At 44.2% G+C, this 23625-nt stretch overlaps 1 protein-coding gene across 3 annotated transcripts in view; it reads left to right on the plus strand.

The window, feature by feature from the left end:
* The window catches only part of NRXN3 (neurexin 3), a 1344032-nt gene that overhangs the window by 456863 nt on the left and 863544 nt on the right, over positions 1 to 23625 (plus strand). For all 3 annotated transcript variants that reach the window (XM_090033813.1, XM_090033814.1, XM_090033810.1), the window contains one exon: positions 7523 to 7549. In XM_090033813.1, coding sequence (XP_089889939.1) covers positions 7523 to 7549 — 27 coding nt within the window. The remainder of the gene's footprint in view (positions 1 to 7522; positions 7550 to 23625) is intronic.

The following is a 23625-nucleotide window of genomic DNA, read 5'->3' on the forward strand; positions in this document are numbered from 1 at the left end:
GTGATCTAACACCTCACCAATTTCACTCCTTTTCACAATCTCCTTTTTAGAAATTGTTTCTAACAATTTGCTTTTCATATAACAAACTGCTTCAGGCTTTGCTATGTGCTAAAATGCTGTGAGACTGCATCATATATTAATAGGGAAAAGATATTTTAAGTGGTCAAAGCAGGGGGCTTGGGCTACCTGGGTTTTACTCTTAACTCTGCACTGACTGTCATCCTGATCCCCTTTTATCCTTCTTAGTTCTGCTTCTCCTCTGACAGATGGGTTTTGCTGAAACTTAATGTCAGTTGCTTGGAACCCAGGACCCAGTTACCCCCATTATCTGAATTCCCAAGATTTACAAAAGTGCCAGATGTCTCCTAAGACCTTGAATCAGGACTTCCTTGCTTTTTGGCTCATCTCTTTACCAATGCATTGTGACAGAGATAGGTCCAGTTTTAGACACTTAACTAGAGAAAATGATCTTTGCAGGCCAAAGAGCCAAGCCATCAATTCCAAGTTTGTTAGCTTGTTCTTTGAGGAGACAGGTCACATCTAAGAGGTCATAAGTGAAATGCAAGATCTTACTGTTTAACTCAGTCAAAATCCCCTTTAAGTGACTAGGTAGACATCATTTTCAACTTAAACTAATTAAGCCTAAGCTAAGATCTGGCCAGTCATACATCAGAATCCCCAAAGCATCTGATAATGGATATGTATAAGCAAGGACTGCTTTGAGTGGTGTCTAATGTAGTTGTGTTTTTCTTTTTCTTTTTCCTTTAAGATACTTAAAGCTATTACTAAGAACTGTCCTTCTCTCTTGTTCTATTCCATTTGGTTTTGACTATGGTTTGTGTGGCTTTTAAGGTCTTTTCTGTGCTTTTTTGTTTCTTTTTCTATGTATTTGAGTTGTAAAGCTTCCTCACACCCCATCGGCCATGGTAAATCAAAAGATGGTATTCAACCCTTCAAAGGCCTGAAGCCTGCGGCCCGCACAGCAAACAGCCCTGAGAACAGAGTGTACAGAGCAGCCTACAGGGGCTGGCATATCCCACTCACTTCCCCAGCACTCATTGTCAAAAACTAAACCAGGAGCATTTACTCCAAGTCAGGCTTGGGTGGGCGTGTGGGCAAGGGGAAGAGCCTTGGCTGTTAATTCTGTTTCTTTAAAGGGCATAAGGAGTTGTTTCAGATATAACCCAGACAGGTGCCCGGGGCAGTGTCTTCTGTATGTCAACAGCACATTTCACAGCATATTGGATGTTTGTTGTGTGAAGATTAGAAGCCCAAATGTGACAGATCTCACAGTTCAGTTGAGAAAGAAATGGTGTGTGTGTGTGTGTGTGTGTGTTGGGGGGAGGTAGAGGGAACTAGAAGATGTTTAAAGAGGATGGGGGTAGAGTGAAGGTAGGGAAAGGAGAGAGAAAGAATTGTGTTCCAAAACAAGCTTTGGAATCACCTCTGCAAGTCCAGTGCTGAGAGGCAGAAAGAGAGAGAAATGACCAATCAGAAGCACACCACCTTTATCCAATGCCCAGCCCTTGCCAAATCTGCCACTTGTCTGTGTATAAGAACTTTGAGCTCCTATTCCCTCTTCTTCTAAAATCACTGTCAGTGCTGGTGACTGGAACATAATTCCTGCCTCCACTACAGCATATAGCCAGCTCATCTGACTCAGACTCCTACAGGAGAGCCCAGCCTATCGTACCTCCCTCTGTCTGAGCTTTGTTCCCCTGGGTGGCAATGACGCCTTTAGCTTTCTAAGACAGCTATTTCTGTCTTGCCCCTGGGAGGTATTTGACTCAGTGGCCATGAGTTCAGAGTCATTCAACATCAGTGAGGTCATATACTTCCTTCCTCACTTCCCAGAAGAAACAGTTAATCATACAGCTCATTTTGTATCGTGCGCATGCGTGCACGCGCGCACACACACACACACACACATTTGTGAATGCTTTTATATAGCATTTCACAAAACAAACTCAAACTAATCACATAGGCAACACTTACTCTTTCACACACACTGATGCACAACATCCCATTTTGCATCCGTTTAGCTGCACAGGAACCTTTTTGGATCCATTTCACTCAGCCTACATATGCCACACTACAGCACCCTGCCCAGGCAGACACACCTGGTCTTAGCATCCCACAATCCTTACTTTCTTTGACACTAGCAATAGACTTTCTTTTTCATGATCAGTGTACACACCACACCTCACAATCACTGTGTTTTTAATTTATTTTCAGTTTTCCTAGAGGAGTTGACACCCTGTGGGTATTTCTACACATGCAGTAATGTGCATGAATAAACTCTAGGGATTATTGCTCCAGAGCTTTTTGGTCCCACCATTTGAACGTGCACCCGGGACCAAAGACCTCTGGAGCATATTGCTCTGGAATTTATTCGTGAGCAGCACATGGAGCCCAGTTGGAGCAGTCCAGGCTGGCAGGGGACCCAGAAGGTCAGCCTTCCAACCTAGGGCTTCTCTGACTGGGCTCCACATGCTGTGAAGGGACTGGTTGAGGCATGAGGGTGCTTCAGTACAAGAGCTTCCTGCCAGCTAGTCCTGCACTGAAGCACCCTGTGCCCCAGCCAGCCAGGGCATCGTCTACATGTGCGCTGCTGTGCATGAAAAAACTGCAGCAGGGTAGTACTTGTATTTTCCAAGTACTACCCTGCTGCAGAGTTTATTAGTTTTGTGCACCCTAATGGGCACACGTAGATGCCAAGACATTTACTGTGCAGTTAATTAGTCAGCTGCACAGTAAACATCTTGTATAGATGCTCCTTCCGTGCAGCAGTAACTAGGCTTCCATAAATCTGTCTTTGTATCTCATCCTTCCCATTCACAAATGTTCTTTTACAGTCAGATCTGTACCTTATTGAAAGACATGGAGATCCATTCTCCATCAACCCATATGCATAGGATGCCTCCTGTCACTGATTCGGAAGAACAGCCCTATGCCTTTAACAATGCTGGGTGAACTACCTCTCATATCTTAGCAATACATGTAAAGTGGGTGACTGTTTCTGTTCTGAGATGCCCTTTTTTTGGCTCTCTCATCATTCCAGATGTAGGAGTGATTATTTATGGTAAGAAAGGACTGTGAGCCCCTATATTTGCTCACACCATCCATTCTCAGGAAGGGCCTAAGGTGTGAAGTTTGCATTTCCAAATGTTCTTCCGGGTAATCCATCACACACTCTCACCCCAGGCTGCAAACGTGGGGATTCTTAGTATTTCCTGTTCACAGAAAGGCTGATCCACATCTCACAAAGAGACAAACACAAGGACACACAAGCAAGTATGATTCTCACAGCCTCACATAACTGAAAATGGGGCTACCTCAAGCAGTAAGTGTGTCAAAGGAGGGGAGCAACACACGCAACCAAGTTTTCCAATAGGCAAACAGGACCTCATCAATGGGAGACATCAGGGGGAAGATATAAAGAATAAATTCAGCCCCTACAGTGCAAAAGGTCCATTTTGGCTTTCAGAGTCCATCATTTACAATCCTTTGTTTCTATACCAACTCAAGTTTCATATCTCCTGTCCTCTCTGCCTCTACACATTTGCCCTTCTCTTAAATCTCATGCTGATAGTTCCTTTAATGCTAGTCCATCATACCAAAGCTATTAACAATCTGAGCAGGAGAACCTTTAGACCCGAGTAAAAGTGACATTCTCATGAAATTCCAGGGCTGAGAGACTCTGTTGAACACTTGTTGTGAAGCTTCTGATTTACTAAAAGAACAGTAATGAGATAAAAACACCAGGCTGGCTCTTCCAGATCCCCATTTATGAACACATTGCTTTCTGGCTTTGTCTTTACCCTCCAGACATCTCACTCACTGATTGAACTTAGCAGCTGACTAGATCAACAGCTGTTCTGGTCATGTACACCTTCAAAATCCAGAGGAACAGAAAACCCCTTTTAAGTTAGGAAGTCAGCCAGACTGAAATAAAGCAAATCCCATTAGTAAAACTCAATTACAGTATACCTTAGGCAAGGATTACCAAAAGCCTTATTGCACCAGTAAAAATGCTGGGGGAATCCCAGACAATTTTCTTTATTACTACTAAGTTTCCTTGCTGTGGTTTCTTTGGTTACATAGTCCTGGCATATAATCTACAGCTTTTAAACACATGCCCTCCACCCCACTGCCAGGAAAAGCATCTTTGCACGCTGTAATATTTTTCTGGCTTAAAAGAGAGGAGTTGTTTTGCACCTTCTTAAAACTGGTGTAAGAAGGACACAAGAGTTTCCCATGTGATAGATTAACTCTTTTTTTTAGCTGTGGGTCAAAACTGGGGCTCTTGGGAAGGAAGTAAAGTACTTCAAGTTTTTTTATATATCTGAGAGATTCAGTTAATATTTTGCTATACCTGAAGAAGAGTGGGAATCCCTCCTATGCAAAAGCTTGCTTTGGAAACTTTCATTAGGGCTGCTGTTGATACCAAAAGGTAGCCTGTCACTGGTTTACATTCTGGAGAGAGAAGATGAGGCAGGGACACATTGGGTGTGTCTACATGAGATGCATTAATGTGCATTAGCTTAATTTAATGCACATTATGGGTGTGCATCTACATATGCGTGCCCTTAATGTGCATTAAAAACGGTGTTTTTTTATTGTAGCTGTGTTGGTCTAAGGACATAGGCAGGCAAGGTTCTTTGAGTAGAAGTCATATCTTTTATTAGACCAAATGAGTACTTTTGGTCAGTTAGTCTACTCAGTTGGTCTAATAAAAGATATCACATCTACCCAAAGAACCTTGCCTGCCATTAAAAATGGTGATATTTGGCTAACTGCACCTAAATTTGATACAAATCCAGATATCAAATTTAGGCGTGATTAGTTAAAGCGCATTAACACACATATAGGCATGACCTGGCACTAACTTTAGTGCTGGGTCTGCCCAGCCACTATGGGCCCATGGCAGGGCTGCAGGGCTGCATGGCAGGGCTGCTAACTTTGGTGCCAAGTCTCTGCATGTGTAGACACCTGCCAAAAATTGCTTAATGTGCATTAGCTTAATGCACATTAAATTTAGTCACACTTAAATGCACATGTAGATGCACCCATTTTGTTCTTAGGTTCTCAGAGACTAGCAATCTAGTGCTGTAGGAACAGTTTTGAAGCTCCTTTGGCAACTCATTAAATGGCGTGGTTTCTCTTTGTACTTTTAAGCAAACATTTACCAGCCAATCTAGTAATCAGTGATCACATTTGTTTCAGTTCTAAAGCACTGGTTTCCCCACCTGATATAGCAGTTCCCACAGAAATATTCAATAGCTCTGTATAAAGAAGCAAAGCTTCTCTATGCAGATCAATAACATATCGGTCAGAGAGTTTAGATTCCAAATATGACAAGTGAAGTCAGAACACTTCTATGTGTCTCCATAGATTGCTTAATACTTTGTCCTTAAAAAAACCCTATTGATCCAGCAATACTACTTTTTCTTGGTTTCTTTCTCTCTCTCATATTTGCTTGCTTCTTCCCTCTCTCTCTGTCTCTTCTGCTCTGGTCAGACAGAAAAAGACAGTTGGTTTCCCTCCTGTATATTACGGAAAGCTGCCCTCACCCTACTTCAACCCCTGCAAGGGATATAGCCACCACTGCATGGTGATCGTACCAATTGCTCCAGGGCTGTTTGCTCCCACTTTTCTGTTGCGGTTGACGACACATGACAAACCTAATCGCACAAAACCAAACCCAGATTTTCTTAAGAGAAATTCTGCTTAGGAACAGACTCTCTCTGGCTTTGTTGCTCCTGATTGGTATGTCCCTGATCACTGAGACTCTTTATTTAGAATCTTATTCTTCCTCCCCATTTTTTTCTGTTTTTAAAAATTATCTTTAATTTCAGTTGTTGAAAGGATTGTCCTTATTGCACCCTTTGCAATAAAAATTATTTGGCCTGGATATGCAGCAAAATTAGCCCTCTCCACTTCTTTGTCCTTTCCAATTTCTCTCCTCTGTCACTGTCTGTATATCTGTTACTGTTGGGCCATAACTCTGTGTTAAAGACTGCCAGCTCTACTGGGCAAGGATTTAGTTACCTGACAGAGGCTGACCTACGTGGTGTCCAGAACTCAGAAGCTTTGGTCCCAGCTTGGATCTCTCATGCGAGAAGATCTCCATGGTCAAAAATGCCTGTTGCCAGCATGATGTGCTAACTTAAGTTCAGCTTGGACACCACCAGAGGGAGAGTTCATACTCCCAAGAATCAGAGCAAGACCTTTATATGCAAGAACCTGCTAAGGGCCTCACCCTGAGTCAACACTGAGCCCCTAAAATTTACAGTAGGTTAAAATGGAGGAGCTGGTGGTCAGAAGCTCTCCATCAGGCCGCTGCATGGTCAGATATTTTCTATGTGCAGTCTCTTTGGTTACTACTTATTGGTTAAAACAAATATTATTCTGGTTCTTTTTGTTTTTTTTCCTTTCTTTCTTTCTCTCTGTGCTCCCCTTCCCCATTCCTGTCTGGAGCCCCTGAACGAAGCAGGTAGGGCTGTCAAAGATTCCCAGACCTGCCACTTCACTGCTCGTTTCATCTTCTGCCTGACTGTTACAAGTCTCATTCAGTACTAACATTCAGGCAGCAGGATGAGACTGGACTCTGAGGAGCTGGCTGGGCTGGAGACCTTTGAAACAAAAACCACCCACCCATCAACCAGTCAAAAATACCTCCCAGCTCCAAACTCTAGCTGAAATCTGGGCTGGGCGTTCGTGCGGTTAGCAGTTTGCAAGTGGCCATTTTATGATAGGACACAAGTGGGCAGTACATTAACCCTTTCCTCACCTGAATGGACAGTGGCAGTGTGCCTATGCACATTTTTTTTCAAAGCATTCTGGCCTAACAGGGGGAATGAAGAGGGGGTCTGTCCTTGAGAGAGGTGGAAAGAGTTAAATATTGCACCAACAAACCTTGCTAGACTGATTTTTCAGGTATACTGTGTTGGACAGATGGTGTACTTATGCAATAACAATACAAATTAATTCAAAAGAAACCAAGTGTAAAGGTTGCCTTTAAACTTCAAGCTTCTTAAAGAAATTGCAGAAGGTTTAAAAAACAGAGATGACACTGGAGTATGACTTGCATTTTTAGGGAGATTTTTTCTGTGCCTTAATTGTCAATTTTTTTTCTTTTAATTAACATCAGTTCATGGTCTGAAGCAGTAGATAATCTTAGATGCATAGGTTCCCTTAAAAAGAAAACTTTTCTGTGTCGACGTGGATATATATGTATATCGGTATATTTCTTTATACATATGTGTGTATATATATATATGTGTGTGTGTTTGTGTATATATATATATATATATATATTTATATGTAGCTGGTATTTCTACAGAATATACTGTGCATATACACCCACTCCTAGCCTTGTACAGACTGTATATAAATATAAAATGGCCACATCTCTTTGCGTGTGTCTGTCCCCGGAAGGGTGGACTGATTGTTTTTGGATGTCTGCAGCTGTTACCTTGAAGGATGCAATTTCATCTTTCATTTATTTTTCCCCATCTAGACTGTATCAGGATAAACTGTAACGCCAGTAAGTTTTCCCTCAAGTTTCATTTTGTTCTCTATATATATTTAAAAAAAGAAATTAACTTTATTTCCTTTGCTATTTTATAAGCTGTTTTCTTTTTCGTTTTTATTTTTTCCCTCTCTTATTCGTTTTAAATATACTTGAAATCAAAAGTTGGGCGGGATTTGGGGTTGGGGGTGGAGAGATAGATTTTGTGGTGGTATGTGAATGTTTTGTATGTGGTTTCTCCACGGAGGAGATGAACTGTTGTTTCATGGCTTTGCAGAAAAGCATCTGGGGAACCAGATGAGCTGAAAATGTATGTCAATAGTAACCTGTTGTCTTTGGGGAAACACATAAAGAACACAAAAGGGCAACAACAGGTACTGTATGCACTTCTCCACTACCAAAAAAGGCACTGCTATTAAAAAACTGTGTTTGAGTCAAAGTGGTGGCTGCTTAATCTGCTATTTCTTCAATGATATTTTAAGGGGGTAGTGGGGTGGGGAGGAGAGAATAAGTCCTTTGTAATAAAGATGGTATCTAGTGGGCTGCTTCAACACCTTGTCTTTCTGTGACAAAACTGGTTGAAAATGAAGCTGTGATCCCCTTTCAGTTTCTGTGGGCACGTCTGTATGTTCATTAATGTGCCGTAGTTACTGTGTGTTTAGTTTAGTAGTTCCTTGATGAAATACTAATTGAATGCTCAGTAACTACATTTACTGTTTTTTTGTCATGGTTATTGCGCAATAGCCTGATAAAGCTGGGCAGTAGCTTATTAGCAGGGTTTTTGACTGGCACGGTACTGTGCAGTGTTATTAGACTACTGTGTAGTAAGCATCTTGTGTAGACGTACCTTATGAGACAGGAAGAGGCTTAGGAACTCTAAAAGGTATAAACATTAAAGACACCATCTAATTCAAATCCTCTGTAGCACAGCAGAAAAAACCTCTCCTGCCCTGTTTAAAAAAAATCACAAGATAAGAACTTGTTGAAATTAAATACAAGCCCCAAACAATGAAAATAACCTCCCAAACCTGGGATAGTTTGGACTCAAGGTTTTGTTTGAGACTTATCTCATTAAAACAACGCTTCTTGCTGAGCTGTTGTCCCCTCTATTCTTGGCTCCATGGAAGGGGGTTCAGTGGCTCAGGTGGTATGGTGAATATTTCTAAATCTTTGTGTGTCTAAGAGGAGGAAGGAACATGTTGTGTGGGGTCACTTCGTTAGCTTTCTTACAGCACGGAGAACTCCGTTCTCTCAAATGAACAAGGCTGCTTGCAGCCAATAGTGAAGCAATAAACCTTAGAGCCAGCAGCAGCAATGACAGGATCTCTTAGCAAACCAAGCCCTTGGCAGTTGCCTTAATTTGGGACTCTAGCTGGAAGCCAGACATTTTAGTGTTTTATATGTAGTATCAGTCAAACTACAAGGAACTGTATGGATGCAGGAGGGGAAGGTACGCACCTGAGCAGAAGGCAGTTTTGCTTCCCTCCCTGGTCATCTCCACTCTCTACTGAAGCAGAAGTAACTAGTTACACCTGAAATAGCTCCTAACCACCTTCAGTCAGACCCCAGAGTGGGAAGAGTCTCATCAGTGGTCATTCCATTTCTCTGACAGCTTACCTGCTCTCTTATGATCCATAGGCTTGCTCCAGAGTCCATTGAATATGGACGAGTACACAGGTATGAGGCAATGAGTGGCACAGAGATGGGTGTGAGTTGTAGACTATGCACTCTGTGCTGTGCAGTGAAGTGCAGGATTGGTTTAATGGACCTGAAGATGGAGCCAGTGTTTAAGTTACTTTTTTTGCTTTTAGGTTTGATTTAATTTTGTATTCAAGGGATGAAAAGCAAAGTCACGAGAAAAATCCCCCAAGCCCCAGCAAACTGCGGTTGCTAATTGCCACCCAGCACTACTGAGGAGATTTGCATAAAACAGGATTGTTTGTTTCCTAGTAGTTTTCCGCCTCCTTGCTGCTTAGTCTTTCGTCCATCAAACCACTTTTACCCTAATGCTCATGAAGGTGTCACCTGAGCACCCCTCTCAGCTAGTAGCATCTGATGTCCTCATCCAGCTATCCTTCTGGTAGCAGCCGATTGCTACAGTTTCTGCCACAAAGGGCTATGTCTTCAGGTGGGGAATTAGCCACAGGAGCAGGAAACAAAAATTCTGTTTTCATGCAAATCCATGTCCCTTAGTAATAATACAAAAGAATTAAAATCAAGCAATGAAAGGCAAAAAAGAGGCAGAAAATTAGAAGAGCAGGAAAACTGTCTCTAAATCAAATGTTTTTGTTGAAGTTTCCCCACAAGCATCTGCATGTCTCTCAATCATTTTGCTTTCATGCATTTTTAATAGTTAAGACTTTTGCATTTTTAAATATATTCTTCCTCTAAAGATTTTTATTAATTTATTTATTTATTGTAGAGGGAAAAAAGGATTTTCCTAATTTATTTTTCATGATCTCCTGCTTTGCTGGTGGTTATATTTAAAAACCAACCAAACAGAAACCAAACAAAGCCCCTGTGATGTTGCTGACCTGGTGCAGTAACTCAGATTATCTGTCCTAATTATTGGACGGGAACCAGATGTGAAATGACTGATGAGGATAGTGTGTATCCCTGATCTACTCAGTAGTGCAACTTGCTAGGCAGGAGCAGAGCAAAAGCTCAGTGGGGCCATCTTCATGGGGCCATAAGTACTTAGTTGCAAAGAAGTTATATCCTTGTCTAAGGAATCCCCCAGGTGTGTGCATTGATCAAGACTTCATAAGTAGTTTGCACCTCTTCCTGGAGTAAGGATAAAATATGTTTCTAAGAGTCATGAAAAAATGTGTGCATTGGGGAAGCTGATGAAGTGATAGAAGGAATTTGGGGGTGAGGTTAAGTAAATTCAAGGAATAAATCTCCTTACCAGTTGAAGAATCTCAGATCATGCAGTCATCATTGCTATTTGAATATGGGGAACCTGGCTCTGGTTTTAAAAGTAAACAGAGTTGTTCTTGGGAGATCCCATGAAATAGTAAGTGTCATGTGGCATGGTATCCTGTAACCAAAAAGATTACAGAGGATTGCAGCACACGATGACAGGTAAGCACTTGCCTTTGGTTAATACTGCTCTTTTCTTTTCCTTGAAAAACCTTTTTTTTGTATGAGGGGCATTCTTTATGCATCACTGGGTTGCTTACATTCCCTAATAATGCTGTTTGTTGTCTTCTTTTTCATTTATGCTGTTCCTCTCCATTCTCCTCATATCCTATACGTTGGATAGGATGATTGATTTTGTAGCCCATGTACAGAAACATGTTCTCTCTTTCATGTATTTATTTTATTTAAAAATATCTCCCCACTTTATTCATTCTTAAAACAAGAACTAGCTGTCCTTTTGTCTACCTTCCACTGACAATCTGAATACTGGAAAGCTCAACACTAATTTCACCCAGTTGTAAATCAAAGAGTAACTTAATTAAACCTATGGCCACGTCTACATGACCAGGGGTGTGCATTTGCAGCAACACAAATCAAAACAGCACAAATTTGTGCCACTACTTTGTGCTGCAGTGCATGTCCCTGATCATGTGGTTTGCAGCAGGACACATCGTCCTGCTGGTCCATGGCTCAGGGCTCCCTGCTCCCCTTTCTCTGCAGTCATCCCAGCACATAGCACTTCAGCATGCTTTGTCACTTTTTTCCAGGGGTTTTATTGCTGCTAGGAAATGCCAGTGGCAAGTTTTGCCCATGCTGCCAATTATCCATGCCATGCATGGTTAAACATGCAACATGTGCAGTTTGTAGCACTGCAAAAAGGTTTGCAGTGCCACAAACCACATGTGCTTGCATGTCTGGATCTGGCTTATGGAGTTATCTGATTATAAAACCACAGTAACCAAGATCAGAATAAAGTCCTCAGACTGGCAGTTGTGAAGCTACATTGGTTTCTCAGCAAAGTTCTAACAAAGAAAACAATTGTGTTGTCTGGGTTTAAGGGAGAGAGTCCTAAGTATCAATGGCCCTTGCTTTTGCAAGCATAAACCATTTTTAAAAAACATTTTGTGCTGCATTTTGAACATAAGAATACAAGATTTCAAAAAGGGGAACTGTTCTTGGATTCATCTCTTCCTATCTGATGCTTCTTGAAGTAGCCAACATCCTCAGGAAGATGGGAAGAAAGTCCTTAAAATGTTTCTAAACTGTGGGGCAATACTATGCAATTCTTCTTTACCTTTCCAGTGTGATGTAGTCCTTACTTGCCTCATCTCCTTTTCAGTGACCATGCCTCACCTCAGTCCAGAAGGTACATTTTCAGTGTGGTAGTCAAGGAAGGGGCAATGCCAGATGTTTTTCAGAATTAGTAGTTTTTGGAAGAAATCGCTCAGGCTATTTTTTTCTTTCCTCGCTCCTGGCCCTGTCCATCTCCCTTCTGCTTTCCCTGATGGTATGCCCCTGATTATAGGTAAGTAGGTGAATTCTGCTATTATACGAGGTAGGACCTTGAGACAGAAGTAGTCTTTGGTGCAAGGAGTACTGCTGGCTTTTCACACAACATTTCATAGTGTAGCCTTCACTTCTTACCAGAGTGTGCAAGTTAGGCCTTTTTTTTATGTGTGTGTTGAAGCCTCAGAAACTAAGTATCCTGCTTTCTTACCCATTTCCAATGTCAGGAACACAGAGGAAGAAAACAGCTCACAGTCCAGGTGATCCTGTTTGACCCTTTGTTTCTAAGGGGGCCTCAAAGCTGGTTCGTTGCTTGAAGCCTAGTTAATTTTAGTACTTTCTCTGCTGGTAGACAGCAGCCAGAATATGAAGCCAGCTCTTCCTTTCCAGCTGCACATTCTATTTATTTAGCACCCTGCTAAGTTTTCTTTTCCACAACATCAAAGTCTCATTTTATTAAGCACCAGTGTAACAACACAGAACACAAGTCTATTTTGTGTGAATCTCAGGGAGATGTCAAGAATTGTTTCCCCCACTGCATTATCATAAACAAATAGGAAACCATACTAACTTGAATCTAATCAAAACAATGTAATATCAGGGCCCCTGCTCTGTTTCTTAGGGACATTCCTGTCATTTTAATAAAAGCGTAATAGTGCTCTAACATGAAAATATTATCTGTAAAATGAAGAGATATGATTAGGTGTTCCCATCATATTTGTGACTTTAGTGTCTCCAAATGCCAATTTAATGTAATCCAGGAGGAAATGAATACTATCACAGCCTGAGAAATAATGACAAGTCATTAGCATGCCACACTGCAGCAGTATAGGTACTGCTAGGAGCCTTAGGCTCCAAACAGCTCTGCCTTCCCACCTTTGGGCCTGGAAATTCAGGCCAATACCACTCAGAGATGTGTATAATTATTACCAAACAATTCACCAAAATGGAAAGCATGGGTTTTCCTTTGCTCTTTTGTTGAAAGTTGAATTTAGCAGTGTTCTGTTACCAAAGTGTCTCTACCAAAAACAACCCCCCTTTTCCCCAGGAGCACTCACTTTTCTTGGGTATCATACCTCTATAAGATATGCCTACAGCTTTTTGCTCCCTTATTGGCAGGCACAACAGTAGTGATGCTCAGGAAACCTTTGATATGATGAGGAGTCCCCTTGAGAATGAAGCAGGTATCTTTGATCAGCAGCAAAGGTTCATTTGATCACCCTACCCCATTGTTCTAGCCAGCAGAAAATGCAATACGGTGACCACATTTTCATTTGGAACACGGAAGGTGGAGGGGGTGGGGGGCAAAGAGAAATCCTAGAGTAATTTTCCCAGTGCAATCACTTTTCCCTCAGTGGTGTGATATTAAACAGCCAGCTGCGTGCACTTCATTATAGCAAAATAGCTTTTTTTCTCCTCAGTGGATTTCATTGTACCCAGGTCTGATCATGAATTTGGTGGGGGGGGTCAAACCACTTAGTGCATTTTTAATTATCTCCAGTGTTCAAGGGGGTGAATTACCATTTCTGTTCTCTCATGAATGTGAACTGGAGAACCCTCAGCAAGCATGAAACAAAATGGGGATGTTGTAATGCTAATTAACTGTTACCACAAGAGATGCATAGAATAAGCATGGGTTCAGGTTTAATTGCCTATTAAGAACCTGTTAGCATGCTGACATCTTTCAGACCACTGGTGCCTTAGCTGTTTTTCCTACTGTAAAATAAAGCTCACTTTATATAATTCCACACATTACTTACAAAATTTAAGGAACAGAAGAACTCTGGCTGGTACTGGCATTAGCTTCTATTGACATCTCTCCATATGAAAGCCAATAGCCATTGCTCATTTTCTTTATCACTCTGTTTCTATAAATCTGATAATATCTCTGGAACTTTACAGTGAAAAGGTGCTTATACAATTAAAATATTTGAACAAATCCATGCTCTCACCATCTGTCACAATGCTGCACATTATGGATGGTGGAAACTTTGTTGGGACAGTGAAAGTAGCTATCAAATTCTCCTGCTGATTGCAAAATGCATAGATCTTCCCTCCCTGAGCAGAAGGTGACTCTCATCAGTGAAACAGAAGATGTATAGAGCCTATACTTTAGTCCACACTATAAACCTTTGCTAGTACAATTTCAGTTCTGCTGGCAAAAACTTTGAAGACATGCACATTCAAAGCCCTTCTGTGACAGCCGAACCCTGTAGTGCTGGCAGTTACTCCATCTCTGCCAGGTGGAGTAAACCTTCTGCTGCTGCCCAGTACTGAGCTGAAAGCATGAATAAACACTATCATACCTCCAGCTGCTGCCACAGTCCATTCAGTACCTAGTACTTCCTTGTCTGCATAGAATCACAGAATCATAGATGTAGCGTCGGAAGGGACCTTGTAGATCTTTAAGTCCGACCCCCTGCCTGGGCAGGAGAAAAAACTGGGCTCAAATGATCCCAGCTAGGTAGGTATCAAGCCTCCTCTTAAAGACCCCCAGGGTAGGAGCCAGCACCACTTCCCTTGGCAGTTTGCATGCTGGAGGAAGAGTTGCTGTTGTGGAGCTACAGAGCTGCAGGAAGTGCCCGGGTGTACAAACTGTCTAGTGGTTCAGCAGTGGCAGCCACTGGTTGCCACCAAAACTTCATGCCAAAAATCAGGTTAGTGTTGGCACACCATATCTACTCTCATACCATAATGCACCCCCTACCCATTAGTGATTCAGAAATTGGGGTCTTAAGCAAGGAAGCTGATTTCTGGACCACAGCAGAGGTATGGGGATGCAAGAATGGCTGCCAGGGACTCTACTCCCTTTTCAGCCATCACTCTCCTTGCTGCTCAGAGGAAAAGCTAGAGATTTAATCCTTTCACAACTTCTGCCAAATTGGCAGTAGCTTTTGGGTGAACAGTTATGGTGAAGAGTCAGCTCCTCCCTTGCTGCATGCAGCAGTACTCAGCTATGACTCTGGTAAATTTTTTTTCTTTGGCCTGCCTCCCCAAAACAAGGTGTGTGACTTATCTGGGGACATGTGGTAGACAAGAAATCATAACAACGTTCAGTCCAGGCAGTCCACCAGAGGGCAGAGGTGACAGGTACACTCCTTTTTTTAATATCAACCCACTTTGTGCCATGCTCAGATATTGCCCAAAAAGGAGAAAAAACGTTGGCCAACCCATGGCCAGTAAAATAGCATTAAAAAAATCCTGTGTCATTCAGTGTGTAGTGATTTACATTCCTGAAGACCACATGCACTCTAATAGGTATTACTAAAGCAAAGTATTATGATTGTTGTTGTTGTTATGCACTGAATGAAGGGGATTTTCAGACCACATGCACCAGAAGATATTTCTGTCATGGCACTGTCTCTGATAATAGAGAAAGTTCTGGTAATGCCCAGAAAAAACTTGGAATTTATTTTCTTAAAAAAAGAAAAGAAAAATGCTATAAAATAACAATAAAAAACCTAAATAGTGTTCTAGAGGCATAAAATGCACTCAGAAGAATTGTATCTTAACTTTATCTCATTAATTTGTGTACCTCGATACAGTATTCAATAACATCATCTGTTTCCCCTCTCTAATAATATGTGGACATTTCTTTTCCCTACAGTTTTGCAAGGTGTATCTTATCAGGTGGGCAGTGAGTTAGGCAAAGGCTCTAATGAATTATATTTGCATGAATCACTTGCATTGCAACTGAAGTGCAGCAGTCTAGTCTAGCACCAGTTTAATGGGACACAATAACTGGCTAATAATTCAGCAAAGAAGGGAGGGAGAAAATGGTGTTGAACTGCAATTTCGGGTGGAATGTTAGGGAGGTAGGTTGTAGGTCTTCCACTGGGTTTTTAGCCAGAGCCATGGGTGTCTGGTGCCTCTTGAGTCAGGGGGGCACGTGCTGCCCCTGATACCAGTCAGCAACCAGGGGGAGTCCCCCTGGCAATCAATCCCACTGGCCCGGGGGGGATGGGGCCTGGCGGTCTATCTCACATGCCGGATGTAGGAGGGTCCCCCAGTGGCTGATCACGCAGCAGATTTCACTCACCGTAATAGCAGCTGCGCCACCTCCGGAACTCCCGTGGCCGCTTCCCCAAGCGGCATGGCTGCTTTTGCTGGTGGCCCCGCTCCCCGGCTGGCACTTGCGGGGGGGCGGGGGGCGCTAGTGAGAAGCACTGATGATCTAGTGCAGGGGTGGGCAAAATCCAGCCTGTGGACCGGATTGGACACGCGGTTGACTCCATTTCCCAGCAGCCCCTGCCCACATCATTGTGGCCAGTTTCCATGGAGACCCCAGGACTTGTGGAGCTGTGACAGGGTGGGGCCAAAGTTTCCATGGAGACTAGCTCCAGCAGCACTGGCAGGGCACAAGGGTGGGCAGGGAGCTGCTCCAGGCTGGGATTCTGCGGTGGTGACAGTGTGGTCTGGAGCTGGAGAAGAGCTCTGATGCCCCAGGCAGGTATGTGCAGGCAGTGGATTGCAGCTCTGCCCTGGCCCCAGACCATGGTCTCACCACTGCAAGATCCCAGCCCTGGCCCCAGAGCAGCAACCTGTGCAGCCACATGTCCTGTTAGTGTTGGTCTCCATGAAAACCCTGGTCCCTTGCTGTCACTGCTCCACTGCTTCTGGGTCTCCATGGAAACCAGCCACAGTGACGTGGGCAGGGGCTCCTGGGAAATGGAATCTGGCCACTGGGCGGATCCACCATTTTGCCCACCCCTGGTGTAGCAGCTACTGCCACTCTATAGCACCTTGGAGAACTGCCATCCAGTTACAGGCCACATTGGACCATAGGATTATCAAAGCATTGATGGCAGTTAGTGCCATCACGTCCACTTTACTATGAAATTGACTAATTAGCTGTGCAATAAAGTATCACCATTTACATGGGCACTGGTATTAGGGTAGAGTAAATTAATTAAGTACTTACAATGGAGTTATTTACTGCAATGCACATGCAGATGGTGACCAGGACAGCAGCACTTTGAGCTGGGGCAGAGCAGCCCCAGGCTGACAGCAGGTTCAGGGGTTCAGCCACACAGCTCTGCAATTTTGGTATACCCATGCCTTAGCCAGCTCTTCCACTGCCCAGTGCCAGCACCCAGAGCCTAGAGCTGACCCTCCCAAACCTGCTGCTAGCCTGGGGCTTCTCCACCCCAGCTCAAAGTGTTGTGCACATGTAGATGCTGCACCCAGGAGCAGTATACTCCAACACAAACTGCTCCAGATTTTATCACATTGCATTAACTGCATGTGTAGCTGCACCCAGTGTGTAAGAAACAAAGTTGCCCTGCTTGCTCTGAGGATATCTCTTGTTGCCTCCAGCATCATCAGTTGCATGTTTTGCAATGCCAGAAAGGAATGGTGATATGTCACCACTCTGCAATGTAAGCCAAAGGTACTTGCAGTTTTATTCCCTGTGTTGTGTTAGTCTGTGCCTTGGGAGCCTTTTGCATGGAGGGAGCTATATAACTCCAAACCATTTCCCAAGTCATCGTTAGCATTCAGAACAAAAGTGATAAAAATATCAATTTCTTTCATCGTTTAGAACTTTCTTTCCTAACATGTCTACCCCGGGGTGTCTGAAAGCACTTTCTAAAGTAACAGTCTATTAGCCAGCAGCACAAAATTGTATAGGCAAATACAAGTACTATTCTTTGCTCAGCAGCAGCTAGAATACAACTTAACATGTTGTTATATTGGAACAGAGGAATGCTTATCAAGACTTCAAGATGTTCCCAATGTGCAAAGGGATATTTTAACTTCTATATTGGTAACGCCCTTGGACAGGAAGAATATCTCACCTGAAGGATGGCTTTGCTAACAACACAGCACTTGGATCCCATCCCCCTTGCAGCCTAGAGTCTGAGAGAGCTGTTTTGTGAGCCATACCAGTGCAGAGGCATGTCCAGTTCTCTGCTTTCTGTCAAACTCATTATTTTTGATTCTGCCACCACTGAAGCATTTGGTGATTTTCCCAGGGGTACAAATGGAGATTTGGGAGGCTATTCTGATCTTTGGTTCTTGGCTTTTCTAGGAAGCAAGACAAGGAAACCTAAAAATTATTTGGTTTAAATACATATGTAGGGTGCTTTATGAGTGGTGCTGAAGAAGGAGATTGAGATGCATTGGCAGGATTAAGTGAGAGAATCCTAAACTGGCATACACGTAGGTTCTGACAGTTAGGATTAACTTGCATTGACAGTGCTATATAAGAAGCTTATGTGGCACCCTTGCAAGAGGTTTGTTATGTCCATGCTGAAGATACAAGCCCACTACTACTGAACCTAAGGTGTTCCCTTACCTCAGGTAGTAGAAGTCTGTGCTTTGTGTTGAAGATTGTGGGTTTGAAATCCTGCTCAACACCTACTGGGATTTCTCAGGAACTGTTTCAGTCCAGTCTATGAAGTGTTGTTAAAGGACACATATCCAACTCTACCCCTCCCCCAGATCCAATATCCTCTTTTTTGTAGTTTCCCAAACATTTGTGGTATAAAGTGTTCTTTGTGATTTCTTAATTGCTGGCACTATGCTATCAAATAGTCAAGATTTTTTTTTTTTCTATTTTTGGTGCTAACTTTCAGAGACACCGACCATGTCCTGCTCCTGTTGACTCTAATAGGAGTTTTGGGAGGTTGCCATTTGTGAAAAATCAGGCCCTTTATCTTTGTCTTCAAGAGCTCCACTGCCTGCTGCTAAAGGAAGGTAGTTCTAAGAGAGCTGGTGGCAAGACTGAGAGGGATGTTGGCTATCTTCATTTAAACAAGTATACCCTTGTCCTGTGGTAGGGTTAGTATTCTTGGTAAGTATCCTGACCCAGATAAATGGATTCACACTGGCTGTGGCATTACCCCTTTTTCATCATTAGACCTGAGTCTTGGTCTTTTGCCTCAGTGAAGTGGAATGTAAAGTAATTGATGGAGCAGGCTTTCCCAGAGGACTTAATCACAATGCCATGACAGATTAACTAACTTCAGGAGGGAATGGCTCTCAATTTGCTTCAAATGAACCCAAAGTAATGTGTTTTAACTAGTAGCCTCTGGGGTTTGGACCAAACTGAGATTCTACCTAGATGTGGGAATTGTGAGAGAACAGGCTTTCACATGAGGTTTCTGGTCTTCTCTGCCTTTGGGTAGGCCAGACATGCCACATGAATATCCTTTCCCTGAGTATTCTGGTGCTTTCAGATGGGTCCAGAAGCTACAGAATGACAGTAGCAATTGTAAATAGCAAAGAAGCTTACCAATACTTTAACCCCTCTCCTCACCACCCGTTTTGGTTTTAGTTTCAGCTACGGGTAGGCAACTGCCAGCACAGGTGCCAGAGTGCAGCACGTGAAGGCATTTTGCTTGGCACGCACACCTCAGAGCAGATGGCAGGGAAGGGGTGGGGGCTGCATTGCCACAACAAGGAGCAGGCCCCTTGCATCTCCCCTGCTGTTCACCCTGGCACGCCAACATCTTACAAGCCGGGTTTGTGGGTGTTTTCGGCAGTCTGTCCAAAATCATTGCTGACCCCTGGGATCTTACTTGACCTGAATGTGGTGTCCTGTTGTTGTTCCTCAGCACTGCAGGAAGTTTGATTTTCCCACAGAATGGGGTGGAATGAAGCTCTAAAGTTACTAGTCCTCTAGACTTCATAGTTTCATAGTTGGTAGGGTTGGAAGGGACCTGAGCAGATCATCAAGTCCAACCCCCTGCCATGGCAGGAAAAAGTACTGGGGTCAAACAACCCCAGCAAGGTGTACATCCAGCCGCCTCTTACAGACCTCCTGGGTAGGAGCCAGTACCACTTCGCTTGGAAGTTGGTTCCAGATCCTAGCCGCCCTGACAGTGAAGTAGTGCCTCCTGATATCTAGCCTAAATCTACCCTCTGCCAGCTTGTGACCATTATTCCTGGTCAATCCTGGCAGTGCTCGGGGAAACAGTGACTCCCCCAGTGCCTGCTGATCCCCCGACTAGTTTGTAACAGGTCACTAGATCCTCCCTCAGCCTTCTCTTGTGGAGGCTGAACAGGTTCAGGTCCCGTAGCCTCCCCTCATAGGGCCTGCCCTGCTGCCCCCTGACCATGCGAGTGGCCCTCCTCTGGACCCTCTCCATGTTGTCCACATCCCTCCTGAAGTGAGGCACCCAGAACTGGATGCAGTACTCCAGCTGCAGCCTGACTAGTGCCGCATAGAGGGGGAGGATCACCTCCTTGGACCTGCTTGAGACATATCTGTGGATGCATGACAAGGTACGGTTGGCCTTCCTGACTGCATCCCCACATTGCCGGCCCGTGTTCATCTTGGCATCAATGACGACTCCAAGATCCTTTTCTGCCTCTGCACTGACGAGAAGGGAGTTCCCCAGCCTGTAGGTATGGTGCTGGTTCTTCCTCCCCAGGTGCAGCACCTTGCACTTGTCAGTGTTGAAACCCATCCTGTTCTCATCTGCCCACCCCTGTAACCTGTGTAGGTCTGATTGCAGCCTATTCCTCCCTTCTAGCTTGCCCACATCCCCCCACATCTTAGTGTCATCAGCGAATTTGAGCAGGGTGCTTTTTATCCCCTTGTCCAAGTCACTGATGAAGATGTTGAACAGTGCGGGCCTGAGGACCGAGCCCTGGGGGACCCCACTGTCCACATCCCTCCAGGTCGAAAATGACCCATCCACCACCACTCTCTGGGTGCAGCCCTCCAGCCATTTGGCGGCCCATTTGACTGTGTAGGTGTCGACACCACAGTCCCCTAGTTTTTTAATGAGAATGGGGTGAGAGACGGTGTCAAAGGCCTTCCTAAAGTCCAGAAAGACTACATCCACTGCTACCCCTGCATCTAAGGATTTGGTGACCTGGTCATAGAAGGCCACCAGGTTGGTCTGACAGGACCTGCCTCTAATGAACCTGTGTTGGTTGCCCCTTAGCATAATCTCCCCTGCTGGCCCCTCGTGGACATGTGCCACGATAATTCTCTCAAAAAGCTTACCCAGGATCAAGGTAAGACTAACTAGCCTAGCCTATAGTTTCCCAGGTCCTCCTTCCTCCCCTTTTTGAAGATGGGAACGACGTTGGCCCTCTTCCAGTCCTCTGGTACCACATCAGAGCACCCATGAGTGCTTGTGAAGTCATGCCAGGGGTCCCGCAATGACCTCAGCTAATTCCCTCAGCACTCTAGGGTGGAGATTGTCTGGACCAGCTGATTTGAATACATCCAGTCCCTCCAGAAGTTCCCTGACTAGATCCTCACTGACCCTAGGCCTGGATGCGCCTCCCCTGGGGCCTGAGGGGGTCCTGGTGTGGGGGGCTGATCCAGTCCCTGCTCAGGAAAATAGAAGCAAAGAAATTGTTAAATAGGTTAGCTTTGTCATCTGGTGCAATGACCAGATTTCCTAGCGTGTCCTGAAGAGGCCCCACCTTACCCGGTACCTTCTTTTTATCCGCTATGTATTTTAAAAAGGACTTCTTGTTGTCCTTGATCCAGGTGGCTAGTCCCAGTTCCATCTCTGCCTTGGCCTTCCTGACTGCCCCCCTGCAGCCCTGAGCATCCACCATATAGTCCTCCCTGGTGATGACCCCTCCCTTCCATTGGGTGTGCACCTCCCTTTTAGCTAGGAGACATTCCCGGATGCTTTTGGTGAGCCAAAGGGCCCTCCTGCCCCCTTTGATCTGTGTTGGGATTACCTCCCTTGTTCATCTTCAATGTGTTTTTACCACATTACCTAATCAGCACGGCATTTTGAGAGAGAGGCATGAGCAGCACGGAGTAACTGAGGGTCGCATCATGAGACGCTTAGCACATGCTAAATGCACTTAAAAGTTGAGTGTCTGTATGTTCAAGCTGGATAACACATGTTAAGTGTGTTCATATTGCCCATTTTTACCAGTGAGGAGTATCTCTGGATCCTCTTAAGTAACCTGTGTTGAGCTAACATAGGACTGTTCCATGGAAATAATATGAACAACTGTGATCCTGGGACCAGGACCCACAATCTGCTGGCTGGCTTCAGTGGATCCCAGGGCTGAGACCGAAAATCAACTGTTTGTTGGTTCCAGCCCTGAGACTACACCAGAGTCTTGAACCGGCTCCATTGGGGCCCTAGGGTTGAGACCAGAAGTCAGCTGACTGTTGGTCCCACCGCTGGGACTGTACTAGAGCTTGTTGGAGACACTAGTGTAGTTCCCGTGCTGGGACCAAAAATCAGCTACTTTTTCGGTCTCAGTCCTGGGACTGCACTGGAGTTGGTTTTAGGCTCCAACTAGCTCTGGTAAAGGGGCTGGGACCAAAAGTCAGCTGATTGTCAGTCCCAGCCTCTGGACTGCACTGGAGTCTTGAACTGTGTCAGAGTCTCAGACCAGTCTCAATCCTGAGACACTGTGAGATCCAGTGGCATGGTTAGCACTGTCTTCTTGGCTGGGCTTCCTGTGCCTTGCTCTGCCCACTGCCAGCAACAGAGACCTGCCTTGGGAGATCACAGTAAGCATTACCATGTGGCTCCTCAGAACACATTTCTAAATTTTGGTAATGCTTACTACGATCTAAATAAAACACTAGGTGTCCCATACAACAAGGCCCTGAGGCACAGAGGAGAGGAGTTACCAGAGATGGAGTCAGTAGGAGTGACAGGATGGAAATTGAGACGTTTCTGGCTTGTGGTCCCATGCATACAGAGCACATCTATCACAAGACCTGTGCCATACCAATAGATTTTGCAGAGCCATTTACCACCAGTGGAGCTCCACCGGTTTCAGCAGAGGCAGAAGTCCTAGTGCAGATAGAGCGTAGACATTTTTAGACATTTTTAATTGCTTGTCTTTCACCTCAATGGAGCTGAGTGGGTGCATGCTATGGGCTCCAAAGTTTGCAAAGCAGACAAGGTTTTTCACACGTATTAAGAAAGGGTCTTTTGCAAGTGTAAGACCTGCATGGTGGCAGGCCTGAGACTCCACAGTTATACGTGAACTAGGACCCTCACTACAAGTAAACATTTCTCCTGTTACTCTGGTCAGACATTGACTAAAGTCCCAATATATTGTCCCAGACAGTACTGGCAGAGTGTAAAACCCAGATTTTTTTTGTAAAGATGGTCCCTTCATCGGTTATTCCAAAATCCTGGACAAGAATACGGAAAGAATCCCCTCAGTGCATTGCAGCTGCATGTTGAAGTTAGCTTCTCCTGGAGGAAAAGCTGTGGAATACCAAGAGGCTGAAGCATTTCGTTTCACCAGCTACAAATGTGGTGAAGGAACATGCCAAAACACCCTGGATCCCAAACGTCCCTTCCTTCCTGCATTCTGGATAAGTTCAGATCTTTTTGGGTTTTTTTGCTGCATGATAAGTAAATGGACTGGAGGCCCCAAGCCAGGTCAAGGCTTTCTTTGTCAAGGATCCTTAGATATAAAAGTTTCCTGCTGCTGAAACCTTGGCTGGCTGCACGTACCACCTGTTTCAGTTATCCACAGTATACCCTGTGTCTGCTCATTGAGGTCTTTTTTTGTGTGCCTTTCTTTCCTCTGCATCTTTTTTTTTGGGTATTATTTTGGACTTTGTGTAGTTGTTTGAACACAAGGCTGGGCATGTTTGTTTGTGTCAGATTCCCAAACTTTGGCAGCTGTGAATTTGGTGTGGCTGGTTCTTTAGCTGATTGTAGTGACAGGGGTTTTGGTTTATTGTCCTCTGCTTATTTGGTGTGTGA

Source organism: Crocodylus siamensis, chromosome 2 (assembly GCF_052110815.1).
Source record: "Crocodylus siamensis isolate JL-2025a chromosome 2, ASM5211081v1, whole genome shotgun sequence".
Classification (NCBI taxonomy): domain Eukaryota; kingdom Metazoa; phylum Chordata; order Crocodylia; family Crocodylidae; genus Crocodylus; species Crocodylus siamensis.